This window comes from Struthio camelus, chromosome 1 (genome assembly GCF_040807025.1).
Source record: "Struthio camelus isolate bStrCam1 chromosome 1, bStrCam1.hap1, whole genome shotgun sequence".
NCBI lineage: Eukaryota > Metazoa > Chordata > Aves > Struthioniformes > Struthionidae > Struthio > Struthio camelus.
The window spans coordinates 58,445,417-58,460,118 of NC_090942.1; the positions used below are offsets into that span (position 1 = coordinate 58,445,417).

The 14,702-nt window shown below is 47.0% G+C and overlaps 1 protein-coding gene across 5 annotated transcripts in view; it reads left to right on the forward strand.

Moving 5' to 3' along the window:
- TMEM184B (transmembrane protein 184B) overlaps positions 1-13,265 on the forward strand; it is a 32,214-nt gene extending 18,949 nt beyond the window's left edge. For 3 of the 5 annotated variants that reach the window (XM_068942178.1, XM_068942140.1, XM_068942157.1), the window contains exons 4-10: positions 2,107-2,197; positions 2,741-2,816; positions 5,972-6,063; positions 6,369-6,538; positions 7,746-7,940; positions 8,852-8,875; positions 9,957-13,265. In XM_068942178.1, the coding sequence (XP_068798279.1) occupies positions 2,107-2,197; positions 2,741-2,816; positions 5,972-6,063; positions 6,369-6,538; positions 7,746-7,940; positions 8,852-8,875; positions 9,957-10,198 (890 nt within the window). In that variant the 3' untranslated portion in view covers positions 10,199-13,265. The remainder of the gene's footprint in view (positions 1-2,106; positions 2,198-2,740; positions 2,817-5,971; positions 6,064-6,368; positions 6,539-7,745; positions 7,941-8,851; positions 8,876-9,956) is intronic. The other 2 variants (XM_068942167.1, XM_068942147.1) reach the window with 1 other exon arrangement.
- The last annotated feature ends 1,437 nt before the right edge of the window (positions 13,266-14,702 follow it).

Consider the following 14,702-nt stretch of genomic DNA (forward strand, 5'->3'; position numbering starts at 1 on the left):
GAGGTTGTAGGTTGGGAGGTGGGGGGAGCTCCATTAGAGAGAATGGGGAGAACACCCTTCTGATAACTGGCCTGACACAACTTTCACATTTATGGGCTCTGCTTCATGGTGTGTATTAGGAGGTGCATGTTTGTGTGCTGCTCTTTCACATGACTTTGTTTCTGTACAAACCTGAGTCAGTAACTGACACAAGTAGGTTTTTTTTTTTCTTGTTACAGTGATGTCATGAGCACATCTGATGAATATGGATCAGGAATGGGAGGAGAAGAGCTGTTGTGCTGGTGCAGTTAGCTTTGATAATTTGCACTCTTTTATTTTGGAGAGGTAGGGGCAGATGTGTCCTTCCCCCCCTCCTTTCTTTTTTTTTTGTTTTGTTTGTTTGTTTTCTTCCTCTGATGTCATCTCTTTCCTAGTGCTTGTGGAATGGGCAGCTGGTATTGTAATGACCACATCAGAGGGCAAGGGTCACTGGAGGATAGTAGGAAAAGCTCAACTTTTCTGCCTCTGGGTGCTAGGAGTTGCCAGCTAAGTTAAGAGAGCTTGCAAGAAAACTGCAGGCAAAGGAGGTTACCGCAGTTATTTAAATAAGTTTTCCATGTCTGATGTTTCCTAATTAAAGCTTTCACAGAATCATGCAGTGTGAACATACTTAACTCTGTTCAATAACAAAGATTACAGACAGAAGAACAATATTCCAATTATATAAATAAAAGACTGTAGTATACCTGCTTCTATGTGCTGTAGCATTCTTGCCAGCGAGGCATGTCTAGAAGCCATTAATATGATGTTGCAAGACTGTGAATGTTTTGGGGAGTGTTGAGTACCTCTTTTCCAGGGCATAGTTTGGATGCTTGTGGAGCAAATTAAAGTTGGTGTCTGTCTCTGACTGTGGTGCTTCATCCACGTGGGAAAATTGAGCTCGGGTCTAATAACTAGCTCCTTGGTGAGGTCAGGTTCTCAGTTCTGTACATTAGGCTTTTTTCTTACTTCGAAGTTCCTTGAGACTTATGTTTCCATCCCAAGTTATCATGCCTTTGTATCATGACGATGCCAGGGAGCAAAACCAGGATTTGGGTAGTGACTTTCCAGGGAATGTCCAGCTATGGAATATCATGGAAAATAAAGTTGGAAGAGACCTCAGGGGGGTCACCTAGTCCATCATCTTGCCTCAAGGCTGTATGAGGAAACTTAGGAGTACAGTCCTTGCCCTAGAAACCTCACGGGCTGTATCAGGGTCCAACAGCAAGTTTAACAAGCCAAGAGTGTGGTAGACAAGGCGTATGCACACTAACTCCATGCACAATTACGGGGTTTGGGTCTCTTGAAAAGGAAATGTGTCTATAGTTGTGATAAGGGCCCTCCCCACAGTGTCTTCACCTTACTACATTTGTATCAGCAAAACTGGGCCTTGAATAGAATTGAAATAGGGGAGACTATTAGTGGTCAGTCTGTGAAGGCTCTTCCTCATCTGTACCAAGTTGCTGTGGAAGGCAGAACAGAGGTAGCCCAAGGAGAAGGCTATTCAGTATGCAGGAACTTTCATCTTTCTGAGGAAATGAAACACGGAGCCTTCCCCCCACCCCCCACCCCAAAATCACCACCACACATAAAAACAGAGCTTCCGTGATTTGCAATACCCCTCTGTTTCTCCAGATCTTAAGTCTGCAGACCTATCGCTTCAGAAAGATTCTGTGCTCATTGCCTCAAAGGGGTGCAGGAGGCACTAAGATATGGTTGACAGATCAAAGAGAACTTTTTCATCTAAGTTAGTACCAGTTTAAGGTCCTGGAATAATGTGCAGGAGCTCTATAAAGAATGGCATCTTACGGATGCCAAGTAAAACAGACACGGACCACAGTCATAAATGGTCCTGTGATACTTTTGGCGCGAATAGTGGAATTAGGCTGGGACCTTGGCCAAACTCCACTTCAGATAGTCTTGTAAATGCTGAGGTAGAAAGATAAATGCAGTGAAAACAATCTGGAGTGCTTTGGAAGGAAAGAAGCTGCATAAGCAGGCCCTGCTGATGTTTGGTCTGTTCCCTGCACTCTGGATCCTTCCACCTGTTTTGAAGTTGTTTGTCATTTTGCTCTGATGTCTTTGCAGCCTTTGTAATATACAACTTTCTCAGCCTCTGCTATGAGTACCTGGGAGGGGAGAGCTCCATCATGTCTGAGATCAGAGGGAAACCAATTGAGTGAGTACTTATCCTTCTTACAGCATGACTCTCATCCTTCCATGCCCATTTACCATGTCTCTATCCCTGCCTCTAAAAACTATGTCAGGTGGCAAATGTCTGCTGGAACTCGGCAAGATGGCTAGTGTTGATCTACCAATATCCTGCTCTGAGACAGATCAGACTGATCACATCCTCTTAGGCAAGATGGGCTTGATTCACAGCTTTTCTGGACACCTGCCTTCTCCTTTGTTTTTCTTCTTCCCTTCTCCTCCTCCTTTAAATCTTCTCTGTCTTCAGTGAATGTTAGTTGTGTGTGCTTCCTCCAGGATCAATGTTTCTCCCTATGCTAGTCAGTTTAAAAAAAAAAAAAAAAAAAGCTTGGAGTATGCAGTCCAGATGTTATTTTAAACATGTATCTGAAAATGACTGACTGTAATCATGGCTGGAAGAAGCAAGAATCCTGTGACTTGTTATGGAGGGGTAGGTGAGCTGGGGTAGGAGTCTTGCACTCTAGCCCAAATCTTGTCTCTGAATATGATCGTTTTGCCCTGGCTCTTTCAGGTCCAGCTGTGTATATGGGACTTGCTGCCTGTGGGGAAAGACCTATTCTATTGGATTCCTGAGATTCTGCAAACAGGTATGGGCTGAAGAAACTCTGCTATCCTCCAGAAATGAGGTGCATATGTGTGGGAGGTGGCAATGGTGTCTTTTCCTGCTGAACTCCTGAAAAGAGTGCTGCTTTGAGCAGGTTTATAGTATTGTTTTGATAGCAGCCTGTGGACTGGTGAGAGAAGACTTTTTTTTTTTTTTTTAATGGTCTTAAAATTTTCTACTCACTCCCAAAGCAGAACAGCCTAGCAGTAGGCCCAATTTCTCTCCTGGGTCTGACATTCGCCCTGGGAAGAGATTTTGATTTGCTCTTTCCTTTCAGGAATGTGGAGGTCCCAACTTTAAGAAATTGATGCCTGTATTTGTTGCAGACACCCTAGTTGTGTAACAGCCTCTTGAATTCCCAGTGCTGCTGTTGTGGTTAGGAGTTGAGGAGTGGGTGGAGGGTAAGCATGACACAATGTTTTGTAGGAGGAACCGAGTATTGCTCACCATGCATGTCTGTCTGTGCTTCATTGAGGGGGAGGGAAGGAGAGAGATCTAAACCTTTATGCAGCCCTCATCTTTTAGCCCCTGGAGTTGAGGTGGTTGTGACCTCTGGTTGCCATGAAATGGCAGTTATGAGGCTTTGCTCACTTGCTGAAATAAAAGGTGAGGTTTCTCTGGAGACAGCATGAAGCAGGTTTCGTCCTTTGAAAGGGCTCAGTTCATTGTATTTCCAGTCATTGGGACTACGTATCTGCTCTGGCTTCTCTTCCACATCATGCCCCATCTCCTGTTTTTTGGAATATGCAAGAACATCGAGGATACAGTGCAGCTTCATTGTAATATCCAATGCTAAACTGTGCAGAATAATTGGCCTTTCTCAAAGGACCACATCTTTCTTTCTCTCTTTTATTTGTCTCTGTCCCATGTTGTGGTACTCATGGCTTTCCATTTTTCTTCCCTGATACTTTATTTCTGAAGTGACTCCCAGAATGCTGCTTCTCCTGTTTCTTTTGGGCTTCGTTCATATGCCCTGTATTTGATTCCATTAGCATTAGCTATTCTTTAAGCTCCTAATTTTAATACTGACCTTTTAAACGCATCATAAGTAGACATAACACCCCATCAAGGTGAACAAGTGCTGGAGAAATAATTTGCCTTAGACGTTTTGTTCAGCTGTCCCAGAGCCTCTGGCAATTGTCTCCGTACTGGCTGTGCTTAGCTCTGTTTGCAAAAGTTTTCACAACAATGAGGACTAGAAACCCTTTTTCTAGGGGATTGCGCTGACTTCTGCGCTTCCTCAACTCATGTCGTAGCTCTGGCTTAGGTGGATATTCTGCTTTTGCTTTCCTGGGACCTGACAGCAGTTCTAGTCAGGCCTGCCCTTCACAAACCGCTAATTCTGCTGTGGAGGCTATGAGGGAGATGTTTTGCAAAGGGATGTGTAACTGCTTCTGTCCTTCTTGGCTCAAGATTTCGTGTTGCCTTAGTGAGATCTTTGACACCAGACTCGTTTTCTGGTACTTCTAGGCTTCCAGGATTGGCAAGTGAGAACTTCCAAGGCAAATTCCCAAGCAGTTAGGTGCAAAAGAACAGCAGAGTAGATTTCAGTGCTGATCTGTGCGGTGCCACCATCATGATGATCAGGAAGAGGAAGCTGCTGAAAAGAGCACCTTGCTTATTTCATTCCTGTTCTCAACGTTTCCAGTAGTGCAGCTGCCTTGCAGCACCACTGCCTCTCTCTTTTCTGTCCTTTCCATCCTGAAGGAGTCTGTGTTACAACCATTCCTTCTTTCCATCCTCGCCCCCTCTTCTCCCAACCCTGAGGCATTCTCGGGTAGGTGCCTGCTGTGGGTCAGTCAGTCTGCCTGTGTTGCCTGTGGTCCTCTGGCAGTCAGGTAGTGTGGTGGCTGCTGTGGTGTAAAATCAGGACCATTTGTTTTCTTAAAGATATCTCACTCTGAGGTTCCTTGCTGGGTCTGTGTCTGGTGACCATCACAGATGGGTCACACACCATCCATGTGCTTCCCTTATGCCTTAGCATCTTCTGGGGAAGAGGCTAAAAATAAAACATGGTGGTTTGGCTTGCAGGGAAATGGTTAAGCCATCCCCAGGTTGGAAGGAAAGGAAGCTCAGAGAACAGAGTTGTTTACCAATTAGCTTGACCTTTTCCAGTTCACATCTTTACAGTGACTCACTAACTGGCTTGTGCTGGGGTTTTTAATCTCCTCGAAGTCTTATGACCACTAACAAATTGCATCGTATCCAAAGCAATTACTCCTCTCTGGTTTTGCCTTCTTTCCATACTTGGCCCTCCCCTGTGCATGCAGGTCAGCACCTGGCCAGGCTCTTCCAGCCTACTTCAGGAAGACAAGGGTGACGTTTTGCTCTCTCACAACCTTTTGCTCTCTTAGGATGTTGAAATTTGGCTTTTCTTTTTCCAGGAAGATGGAGCCTGGTGTAGCTTTGAGAGAGAAGGAATCCTGATAGGAGCAGTGATTTATTACCCATAGTACCTACTGGCAGAATGGATAGAGCTGATCTCAAGTTCCGCAGAGCCTTTGGAGAGATTCAGTAAAGATTACACTGTGGACAACAGGATAGCTCTAACTTCTGTCTGGCAGCACACATCACAGTGTTCACGAAATGTCTTAATATGCTGACAGTGGCAGTTGTCAAAGTCCTCCTGAGAGAGCTGGGTTCCTCTCTTATCCAGGGAGCTTTCTTGCCTATCTTTATGGAAAGTATGGACTGGAGTTTGCTTCCCTTCCCTGGTATCGCTTTTGGTTGGGTACATCACAAATAAACTTACTATTTCTGTACCATAGCACAGCGTGGGACTTTTTCATGCAGTTACTAGGTACAAATGTGTTGCAGCACAGTCTGTGAAACAACTCTGGAAGAAAGCAGCTGAGCAGTTGCTTTATATATAGCAATACTACTATATAGCAACCTATAGGCTTTTCTTCCTATCCTGGACAGGTAGATAGCGCACGTGCTTCCTCTGAATCTCTATCTGCTCTTGGGAGCTGCAGTCCTCAAGGACAAATGAGTAGCAAGCGGCAGGGCTAGACTCCCTGGTGGGGCTGGATTACGTTGCGCCACTAAGCTGTCCCAGTGGACATCCTGCTGTGGTGCTTGTTTGGGAGCTTGGCCTTTGTACCGCTTGCCTTCTCATTCCGCCTCTCGTTCCTGTAGGCTACCCTGCAGTTTTGTGTGGTGAAGCCCCTCATGGCGATCAGCACAGTCATCCTTCAGGCCTTTGGCAAGTACCAGGATGGTGACTTTGAGTAAGTTTGTCTAGCATGCAGACCTCAGCTTCCTCTTCTCTGCCTAGCTGTGCTTATGGTCTGTGTGCATGCTGAGCCATGGGAAAAGGTGGGGGGACACACAGGCTGAATATGTATGTGAGAAAAGAGGGCAGGGTAAACCTATTGGTTTCATTTTTTCTCTACCTGAGTTTTGGGGAGGGAGTGGGACTGGGTGGGGGGCAGGTAGGAAGGAAGCGGAGTCTTGTTGCTCCCCAGTGGCAGAGGCAAGGGGAAAGACGGGATCACCCTGAGGTTCCAGGCATTCATCTATCCTCTTGCTTCAGTGTAACCAGCGGCTACCTCTACGTGACGATCATCTACAACATCTCTGTCAGCCTGGCGCTGTATGCCCTCTTCCTTTTCTACTTTGCCACGCGTGAGCTGCTCAGCCCCTATAGCCCAGTCCTCAAGTTCTTCATGGTGAAGTCTGTCATCTTCCTGTCCTTCTGGCAAGGTGAGCTGCTTTCCCCTTCCCCTTGTAGGCACAAAGATCTCTCTGCAGGGGCTCAGACATTAGAGTTGGTGGAGCAGCTGCTAATTAATAGCTAAGATGTCTTTCTGAATTTTTGTTAATTTGGTTGGTTTTATGGTCTTGGGTTGCTTTTCTCTGGGAAAGCTCTATTTTTGCTCATTTTTATCTTTGTTTCTCTGCTCCTCAGTATCCCTTTGCATGCACGTACGTGCACACATCTGCCTGGCAAAATCAGCTGTTTGGCTGAAGAGTCCTTTGCGTTCCTGAAACAATTGTAAAGCATTAAGGTGCCAAGATCTTATCTGCATGCTGCCATTTTATTGACTGAAGTGGCACATCTGAAATTTTTAGGACTTTTTATTTTTAGTGCTCCAAAAAACAAATTTTAATTGCACATCCGTGATTTCATGTGAAGTGTCACACGGGCTGAAAGCATCCTATGCTGTCACAGAACCATCACTGAGCCAAAGCACGTTCAGAGTATGTACATACCAGGGTGCATCCAGAGGCATATTCAGAAAGCCTAAGTTCCCTGTAAGCTTAGTGTTCCTTATTAATAGGCTCTGAGCATTTCCCTGTTCGATGCCCTACTTAGTCTTTGAAGTGCAACTCAGTAAGTCTAATCGAGTCAGAACTTAGGTGGAATTTAGGCTGTTGGAGTATGGCCTGTCCTCCTTACATAGAGGCAAACTAAGAAGCTATCTAGTTTATCATCTTGATCCGTCTGGTCACATGTTCTCTGCCTTCTCTGGAATTCCTCAGCCACCTAGTTATGCACACGGAGAAACATCTTGCAAGTGTATGTCGTAAACTTTATACTTAAAGTGAAAAGCTCCGTTACCTCAGTTTTTGCTCTAGCTCTAATGGAGGTGCTGAGATCGCTCACAGAAATATCTGGCTGCTTTTTACCCTTCTGGACTTGATTGCTTCCTGTAGCAGCTGGTTCCGTAGATCATAGAAAAGAGTCAATAATTGAACATTCTTTGCTTGAGCATACTTGTTTAGTTTATTCCTCCTTTCTCTGTAGTACAGGTTAGTGTGAATGAGAGTTAACACAGGAACTACAAAAAAGGTTTGGCTCGGTAAGTGATTTTGCAGTCAGGAATACTCAGACAGCTGTTTCCATTCCTAGCAGTTGATACGCAAATATGTTTTCTGCACGCTTACATGAACCTCTTGCTCCATTCAGGGATGCTCTTGGCCATCCTGGAAAAATGTGGTGCCATCCCCAAAATCCACTCTGCCAACGTGTCCGTGGGTGAAGGCACCGTAGCTGCTGGGTATCAGGACTTCATCATTTGTGTGGAGATGTTCTTTGCGGCCATCGCCCTGCGCCATGCCTTCACATACAAGGTGTATGCAGACAAGAGACTTGATGCACAAGGTAGGGAATACGCTAGCACAAGATGGCATGTCTGTGTGGTAGTGAGACTGGGTGGAGGTTGGTCCCTCTAGCAGCCAACAAGCTGATACGACTCTCGACCTGGATGCCTGGGAAAACATCTCATCGCCTCCTCCGTGATATCTGAACAGACACGTTGTGCAAGGGCTCTGCAAACCTTGACTGAATTGCATTGTTCCCTTTTCAGTTCCCTAGTATGCCACCCACGACAGCTTGTTGCAGACCTCAGGGCTGCAAGACGTCGCTTCCTTTTGGTAGAATGGGCTTGTCCTTCCTGTCTCCCCAAAGGGGAACTCCATCGCTCCAGATTGTGCAACAGACTGAAGGAAGGAGGGACAGGGCCTGAAGCAGGTCCTGTTTTGACTCCGGGTCAGGGAGATGAGGCTGTGCTTTAGCAATATGTTTGGCTTGGAGGAGAAGGAGGAGGATCTTCCTGTAATGACTGTGTGAGGGCAGAGAGGCCGGAAATCTTATTCTGGGGAAGACGGAGGTGGAAGTTACCTCTGAGAAAAGGAGGTTCTTGTGCCCACTCTGTGCCAATTCATTTGATGTTCTCCAGATAAAGGGTTTCCTTCCTGTTGGTGGGGTGGGGTGTGCTGTGGGAAGACTGCAGCCCCTGAGCAGTATTGTAGATGGTCCCTCCATCCCAGTGAGCCCCAGAGTTTCTGGAAGGACAGTGGCTGCAGCTAGGGGAGGTGACATCTGTATGTTATAGAAGTGTGAACTGCTGGCCAGCACAACTGGGGAACTTTTGGTGGTGGGTCTTGTTCAGTTCTTATTTTCCCCCTCTCTCTCCCTCTCTCTCTCTCTCTCTCTCTCTCAATTTCTCTCTCTCTGTCTCTGCCCTCCCCCTTTTTTCTCTCCTTTGCTTTGGCCACTGGTCCCTGATGCAGCCGTTCCATCATATGGGCCATACGGTAGGTGCAGCATGCTTTGTGTTTGTGTCAGTTGGTTTTAACAGGGATGCTGTTCTGTCCTGGTTCCCAGCCTGCCAACTACCTGCTCTGTCCCTTGTTCCCCCTTTCCATAGGTCTGTAACTTGACTGCTTCACACAGCTGCTTTAGGGTATCTGGATTATAAGTTGTAAAGCAGGCGCTTGGGTAGTGCCATAACCTAGTATTAGAGTGTTTGTGCATTGGGACTGTATGAAACCATCCTCTCTATCCAAAAAATTGCATGAAGTCTCAAAGTAGCCAGTTTGCTCTCTCACCTCACCTCTCCCCACCCCTTTCATAATTGACAAATAAGCAGCGTGCCTTGATGGTTTGGGGAGCTCGTCCTCAGGACTGAGAGCAGAGCCAGAAGTCCATGCTGGAAATGGGAAAAAGCCATAAGGAACAGCAGCTCCCAAAAAGATGCACAACCTTCCTCTGCATGCAACAATTCTGTGTGGGACTGTCTCCAACTGCTGCTTCCTTCACTGTGTCACTGTGATGTCCTCTGACCATTGAGAGGTTCTACCTCTTAATACTGCGTGTTCCCTTTCCCTCTTTTATGCTGCTTTCCCCTTTTGTGATCTCTTCCTGTGGATGCTTTGATACTGCCTGTCAACCTAATTTCCCGTGAGTGGAAATGGTAAATGCCATTTCTCCTGTATTTTTAGAATTTCCTTAGTTTTTGTCTTCTGAAACCCTTTACAGAAGCACTGCCCCTGTCTTCAGGGGCATACCTGTCTTCATTGCATCCCTAAGCCAGACAAGGCAGCGTATAGCGGAGGGTTTTTGCTGTGGGAATATCTCATTCGCGTGACATGTCTCCCATTTGCTGTTGAAGTGGATTCACTTGGCTAGCAGTGGCTGGACCTTAGGAGCATTCCTTGTAAAACTTTGCACCATTTTTGCGATGTTATTTCCTCAGCAACCTCTTAAGGAAGTCTGTGCAATAACTTCTGCAGGACCTAGGAGTGCATGTTCCCTGTTCTCCTTACCTCTACGTTAATGCATGTGGGACATGTCAGCAGTGTTCTTCACTTGTTCCTCCCCATCTTACCTCGGCAGGTCGCTGTGCTCCCATGAAGAGCATCTCCAGCAGCCTCAAGGAGACCATGAACCCTCATGACATTGTTCAAGATGCGATCCACAACTTCTCCCCAGCCTACCAGCAGTACACCCAGCAGTCAACACTGGAGCATGGCCCACCCTGGCGCAATGGTGGTCACGTCATCTCACGCTCCCACAGCTGCTCAGGTGCCCGTGACAATGAGAAGACCCTCCTGCTGAGCTCTGATGATGAGTTCTAGGAGGGGGAACTGCCAGTGCAGGCTGGAATTTTCCCTCTTTTGTTGTTGTTAGGTTTTTTTTTTTTTTTTAATTTATTGAAGCAGAAACACACAAGTCATATCACTTCCTAGAGAATGCAGATTGCAGAAGTGGGCACTTCCCATTAGCTTTTGTGGATATGGACACAATGAGCAGTGTGGAGGTGGGGGAATGGCCAGGAATCCTGTCTCACAGCCCATTTCCTACAGCAGTTGACTGGAATTGGTTGAAGCGAAGGGCTGTGGCCCCCCATACCCGCCCAGCTCAGTGCGGAGCGTGACTGGCCAGAGTCTAGAGTTGTGGCGAAACATTATTTTTTTTTCCAACTGGACATGACTGCTTTGTATTCCTCTTTTTGAATGGCTGATGTAGGCACAGTTTGCTCCCCCAGCTCCCTGGTACTAACTTCACTGTGATCCTTGGGATTAGGATGCAGTGAAAAGAATCCCTGAGGATCAGAGCAGACATTGGTCTCTCTGTAGCCAATGCCTTGAATGCTTACTAAGGAACATCTGTCACCCCTTAAGCACCTAATTGTGCAGTCCTGTACTTGAGTGAGTGAGGGGGCAAAGGACAGGAATTTCCTCCTCTTCCTTTCACCCACATTCCCTGTCTGAAGCTGGTGCTCATTGAAGCTCAGTGGGGGTGGAATTACTGTCTTAGGCTGTGGGGGTTTTCTAATTACCAGGTATCCAAGTTTCCCATCTTCCTTGTGTTCCTACAGTGAGATACCTCTGTGGAGCATCTTTCTCCTGCTAAGGAGGCTGAGGATTGGCCATGATAGGTGGTAGAAGTACAATATGAAGTTTGTACAGCTCTGGCCCTTTGGTCCCTCCTGGGGGAAGGGAGATATGTAAGCGATTAAGACGTTCTCTCTTCTTGTTCCCTGCCCCCTACCAATACATCTGCCCCTCTTGAAAGTTGTGGATTCCACCGCTACTGCCAGAGCATAGCCCCATCTTTCTGCAGACAGCCCTCCTCAGGCTCGTCATCGCTGACTTCCCATGTGAGCTGCACAAGTGTTGCCCTTAGGCTGGAGGATTCAGAAAGGGACGTTGCACACTCCCTCTTGCTTTTTATCTCTGTTGTTGTTCCAGGCCAAACTGGAGCAGATTTGAAACCTGACACAACTTGGCTGGTTAAAATTGTCCCTTATGATTTCGCAAGCAGCAGTTGCTGCTGCTGCACACTTTACAGACCCAGCAACTGTGATGCTATCAAGGTTGGAACCAGCATCCACTGAAGTGAGAAAAGCAGCTTTCCCTTGCTTTTGTTAGGCTTTGAATTGGCCCCTAGATGTTTAGCAGAGCCAAATTAAAAATGATCCCTCTGTAGATCTATCAGAGCACCAAGAAATAACTCTTGCTTGTTTAAAATTGGCTAAAATGGGGTGGGGGGCACACATTCAAGTGTCATAGGTGAGATTGCCCCTACAGGCAGGAAGTGAAATGAAGAGGTTATATCAAGCTACTTTCTTCTTGGCTGTAGTTTTCACTGGTCTTCTCCTGCTTGATGCCCACTCTGCCATCAGCAGACCTGCATGTTTTCAGGTTGCCCTTAGTCCCTCTGCCAGAACTGGGGTCTGATTTACTGTATGGCACTTACCTCTTGTGTCCCAATTTATGTGCATGCTCATTCATTTTCTTCCTAGCTACTGTGAGCAAAGACCACCTCCTTCCTTCAGTACCCCTCCCACGAATGTCTGGTCAGGAGCAGGGGGGAAACAGGCTCGAAGATGGGCAGGTCTGCTCTCTGCTGTGAGGATAAGATAGGGGAAGGTGAGGAGGACTCCGGGCAGCATCTCTTTCCAAACTCAGATGTCTGAGGTGGGCGGTGAAGGGGATGGGAGCAACAATGCCAACTCTGAGAGAGTTGGGGAAAGGATCAATGAATCCAAAAGCTTCTCTGCTCCTGGATTTCCTTGTTTGTACATACCCTGCGATGCCAACAGTTAGTTACTGTTTTCCCTAAATCTGTCACTACTTCAATGGACATGCAAATCCTATCTACTAGGCTTTTTGCAGGCTTGGTGTAAAATTCTTTTTTCTCATCCCACAACCCACCTGGAAAGCAGGTCTGGAGATTGAATGGGCTTTCCTTCCATGTTTTATGCCTTCTGATTAATAGTTCCGTAGTGCTCAGTATTTATTTTAAACTTCCCCTCTCTCTTAGGAAAGTGGGGGACGGGACGCAACCCCTTCCCTTACTCATTGCGTTTGCAGGACTTGATGATGTCCCAGTATCACTTAATTGGTGACTCTCCCTGATGTTTGTCGCATTGGGTAGCTGAGACCTGAGGTCTCTGGGATTGTCCTATTGAGCTTGAAGATGATCCAGGTTTGAGGAAACATTTTTAAAAGTTACTTCAAAATGTTATGCTGCGTATACTGTGCTTATGATCTGGATATTCTTGAAGCTTCTTGAAGCTTTAAAGTATAACCCTTTTGCACTAGCTACTTTCAGAGAAGCCTGGTGAAGATTAGCCCCTGAACAACAGCCAGCTGTCACACATTGTAATTTTATATGAATTTTTTTAACGCTACACAAAAATCATCTCTGAGCTTCCTGCTCTCCCTCAAGACAGGCAAGTGCCAGAACAAGGATTGGCTCTGTAGCCACTCTGGCTTGGAGGAACAAAGATCTAATACTACCAGAGCTTGAGACCAAGGCCAAGGCACCCTGTGGTCTTGCAGATCTGTTAGCGGTAGCCCAGGGCCCTAACAAATATGTCAGTTCCAAGAGTAGGCCCTTGGAGCTGCTCTCCCTCACCTGCTACCCTTCTTCCTTCCTTCCTTTTTGTTTACCATGTAACATACCCATGGGATTTGTTTATTATTTTTCCATATAGAGTAGTTCTTTGTATATAAATGACTGAAAAAAATGTATGATAAATAAGACAGAGTCACCTAGTTTTGTACCTATTGTGTTTAACTGACGTGAGCTCAGCGACAAGCCGCTCTCTCTCTATTTTGGTCTTTGTGACGTTATACTCTGCAGAAATGAGCAAATATGATGACAAATAAAAATATAGAGATAATTTAGATTGTACTTAAACTGCCTCTGTGTGGTGGTGTCTGGATGACTTCTCTGAACTGATTTTGCATTCTCTTCTCGCCCATTGCAGGGGCAAGACTGACTTGCCCCATCAGCCCTCCTCTCGGGAGGATAGTGTCATGCCGTCTGTGTCAGTGGGCACGGGTGCTGACAGGGGAGCAATGCTACAGCAGCCTGAGGGCAGGGCCTGGAGCTGAGAGGTTACTGATGGCCCACGGCAGGAGCAAAACCCATTTTTCAAAAATCTGCAATTGAAATGAGGCCGGAGCTCTTGGGTGGTGCTCGGTGTAAAACACCTCTTGGGGAAAGAGCAGGCTTCTTTCTTTGAAGCTGGCCTCAGCAAATAGCAACTCAGAGCTTTTCTTCCTTGGAGTGGGTGGCTGTGCTGCCTGTGGCCTGAACTGGGGCAGTTTGCAGCAGTGGGTGGCAGACTGGAGCGTGAATGTAAAACCCAGGACTGGCGTTTGTGCTGCGAGCTGCCTGGAGGCTGCAAACTTGCCTGTTTGCGTGTCCAGGGAAGGCACTCATCGCTTCCACCTTGGCCCCGGAGAGTGGCACTCTGCGTGGAGGGACGGCTTTCCCTGGGCGACGGCAGTGGGGAGGAATGCAGAACAGCTGGGGCAGCCGCTGCCAAGAAGCTTCACCTCCAGTTAACATGCCAGCCATGCTTCCTCCTCCTGCCGCCACCGTGAGACTTGAGCTTCCCCGCTTTCTTCCTCAGAAGAGGCAGCCTTTCCTCCTCAGGCCTGAGTAAGGCAGTGAGGTCACTCGGCCGGGAAGTTTTTGCATAGACCACAGTGACTGTAGAACTGCAGTGATTTTTGGGGTGCTGCGGGAAAAGACGTGCAGCAGTCTGAGTACCTGCTCACGTCAGATCTGGCTCCCTTCTGAGTGCAGTCTGGCAGGAATTTTCCAGTGAAAAGCTTTTATCTGTTTTGGGGAAAGCTGACTCAGCACAGCTGAAGCACTCCCAAAAGAATGTGCTATTGGGGGATGGAAGGAAAGCACATAATGATCTCAATTCTGGCAGCTTCTGGGGAGACACACGCAAAAGCGAAACTCAGCAACTCTGGATTAGCCGATGCTTTGGCATGGGACCACTCAGCCGACAGAGAAAGACATCTGAGCTTTCTGTTTGTACCTAGCTCTAAAGCAGGGACCTGGTGTTTGCCTGCTCCTGGGGATCAGTGCCCGGAGAAGTGGCATCCTTCCTTTGGAGCACTCGTGGCAGGGAGTGGGGACCTGATGCTGTGTTGCCTCTTCTAGTTATTCTCCAGTGGAGTTGGTCACTGTTTCCCCACCTGGTTTGGCCACAGTAGGGAAGGGAAACCTCTTTCTAAACTTGCCGTGAAAAGAAAAAAGTTTGTGGGAGAGAAAACTGGCTCCTGCTCAGTTCTGATCCCTGCTCGCTTCTGGCAGCTGTGTAGTATC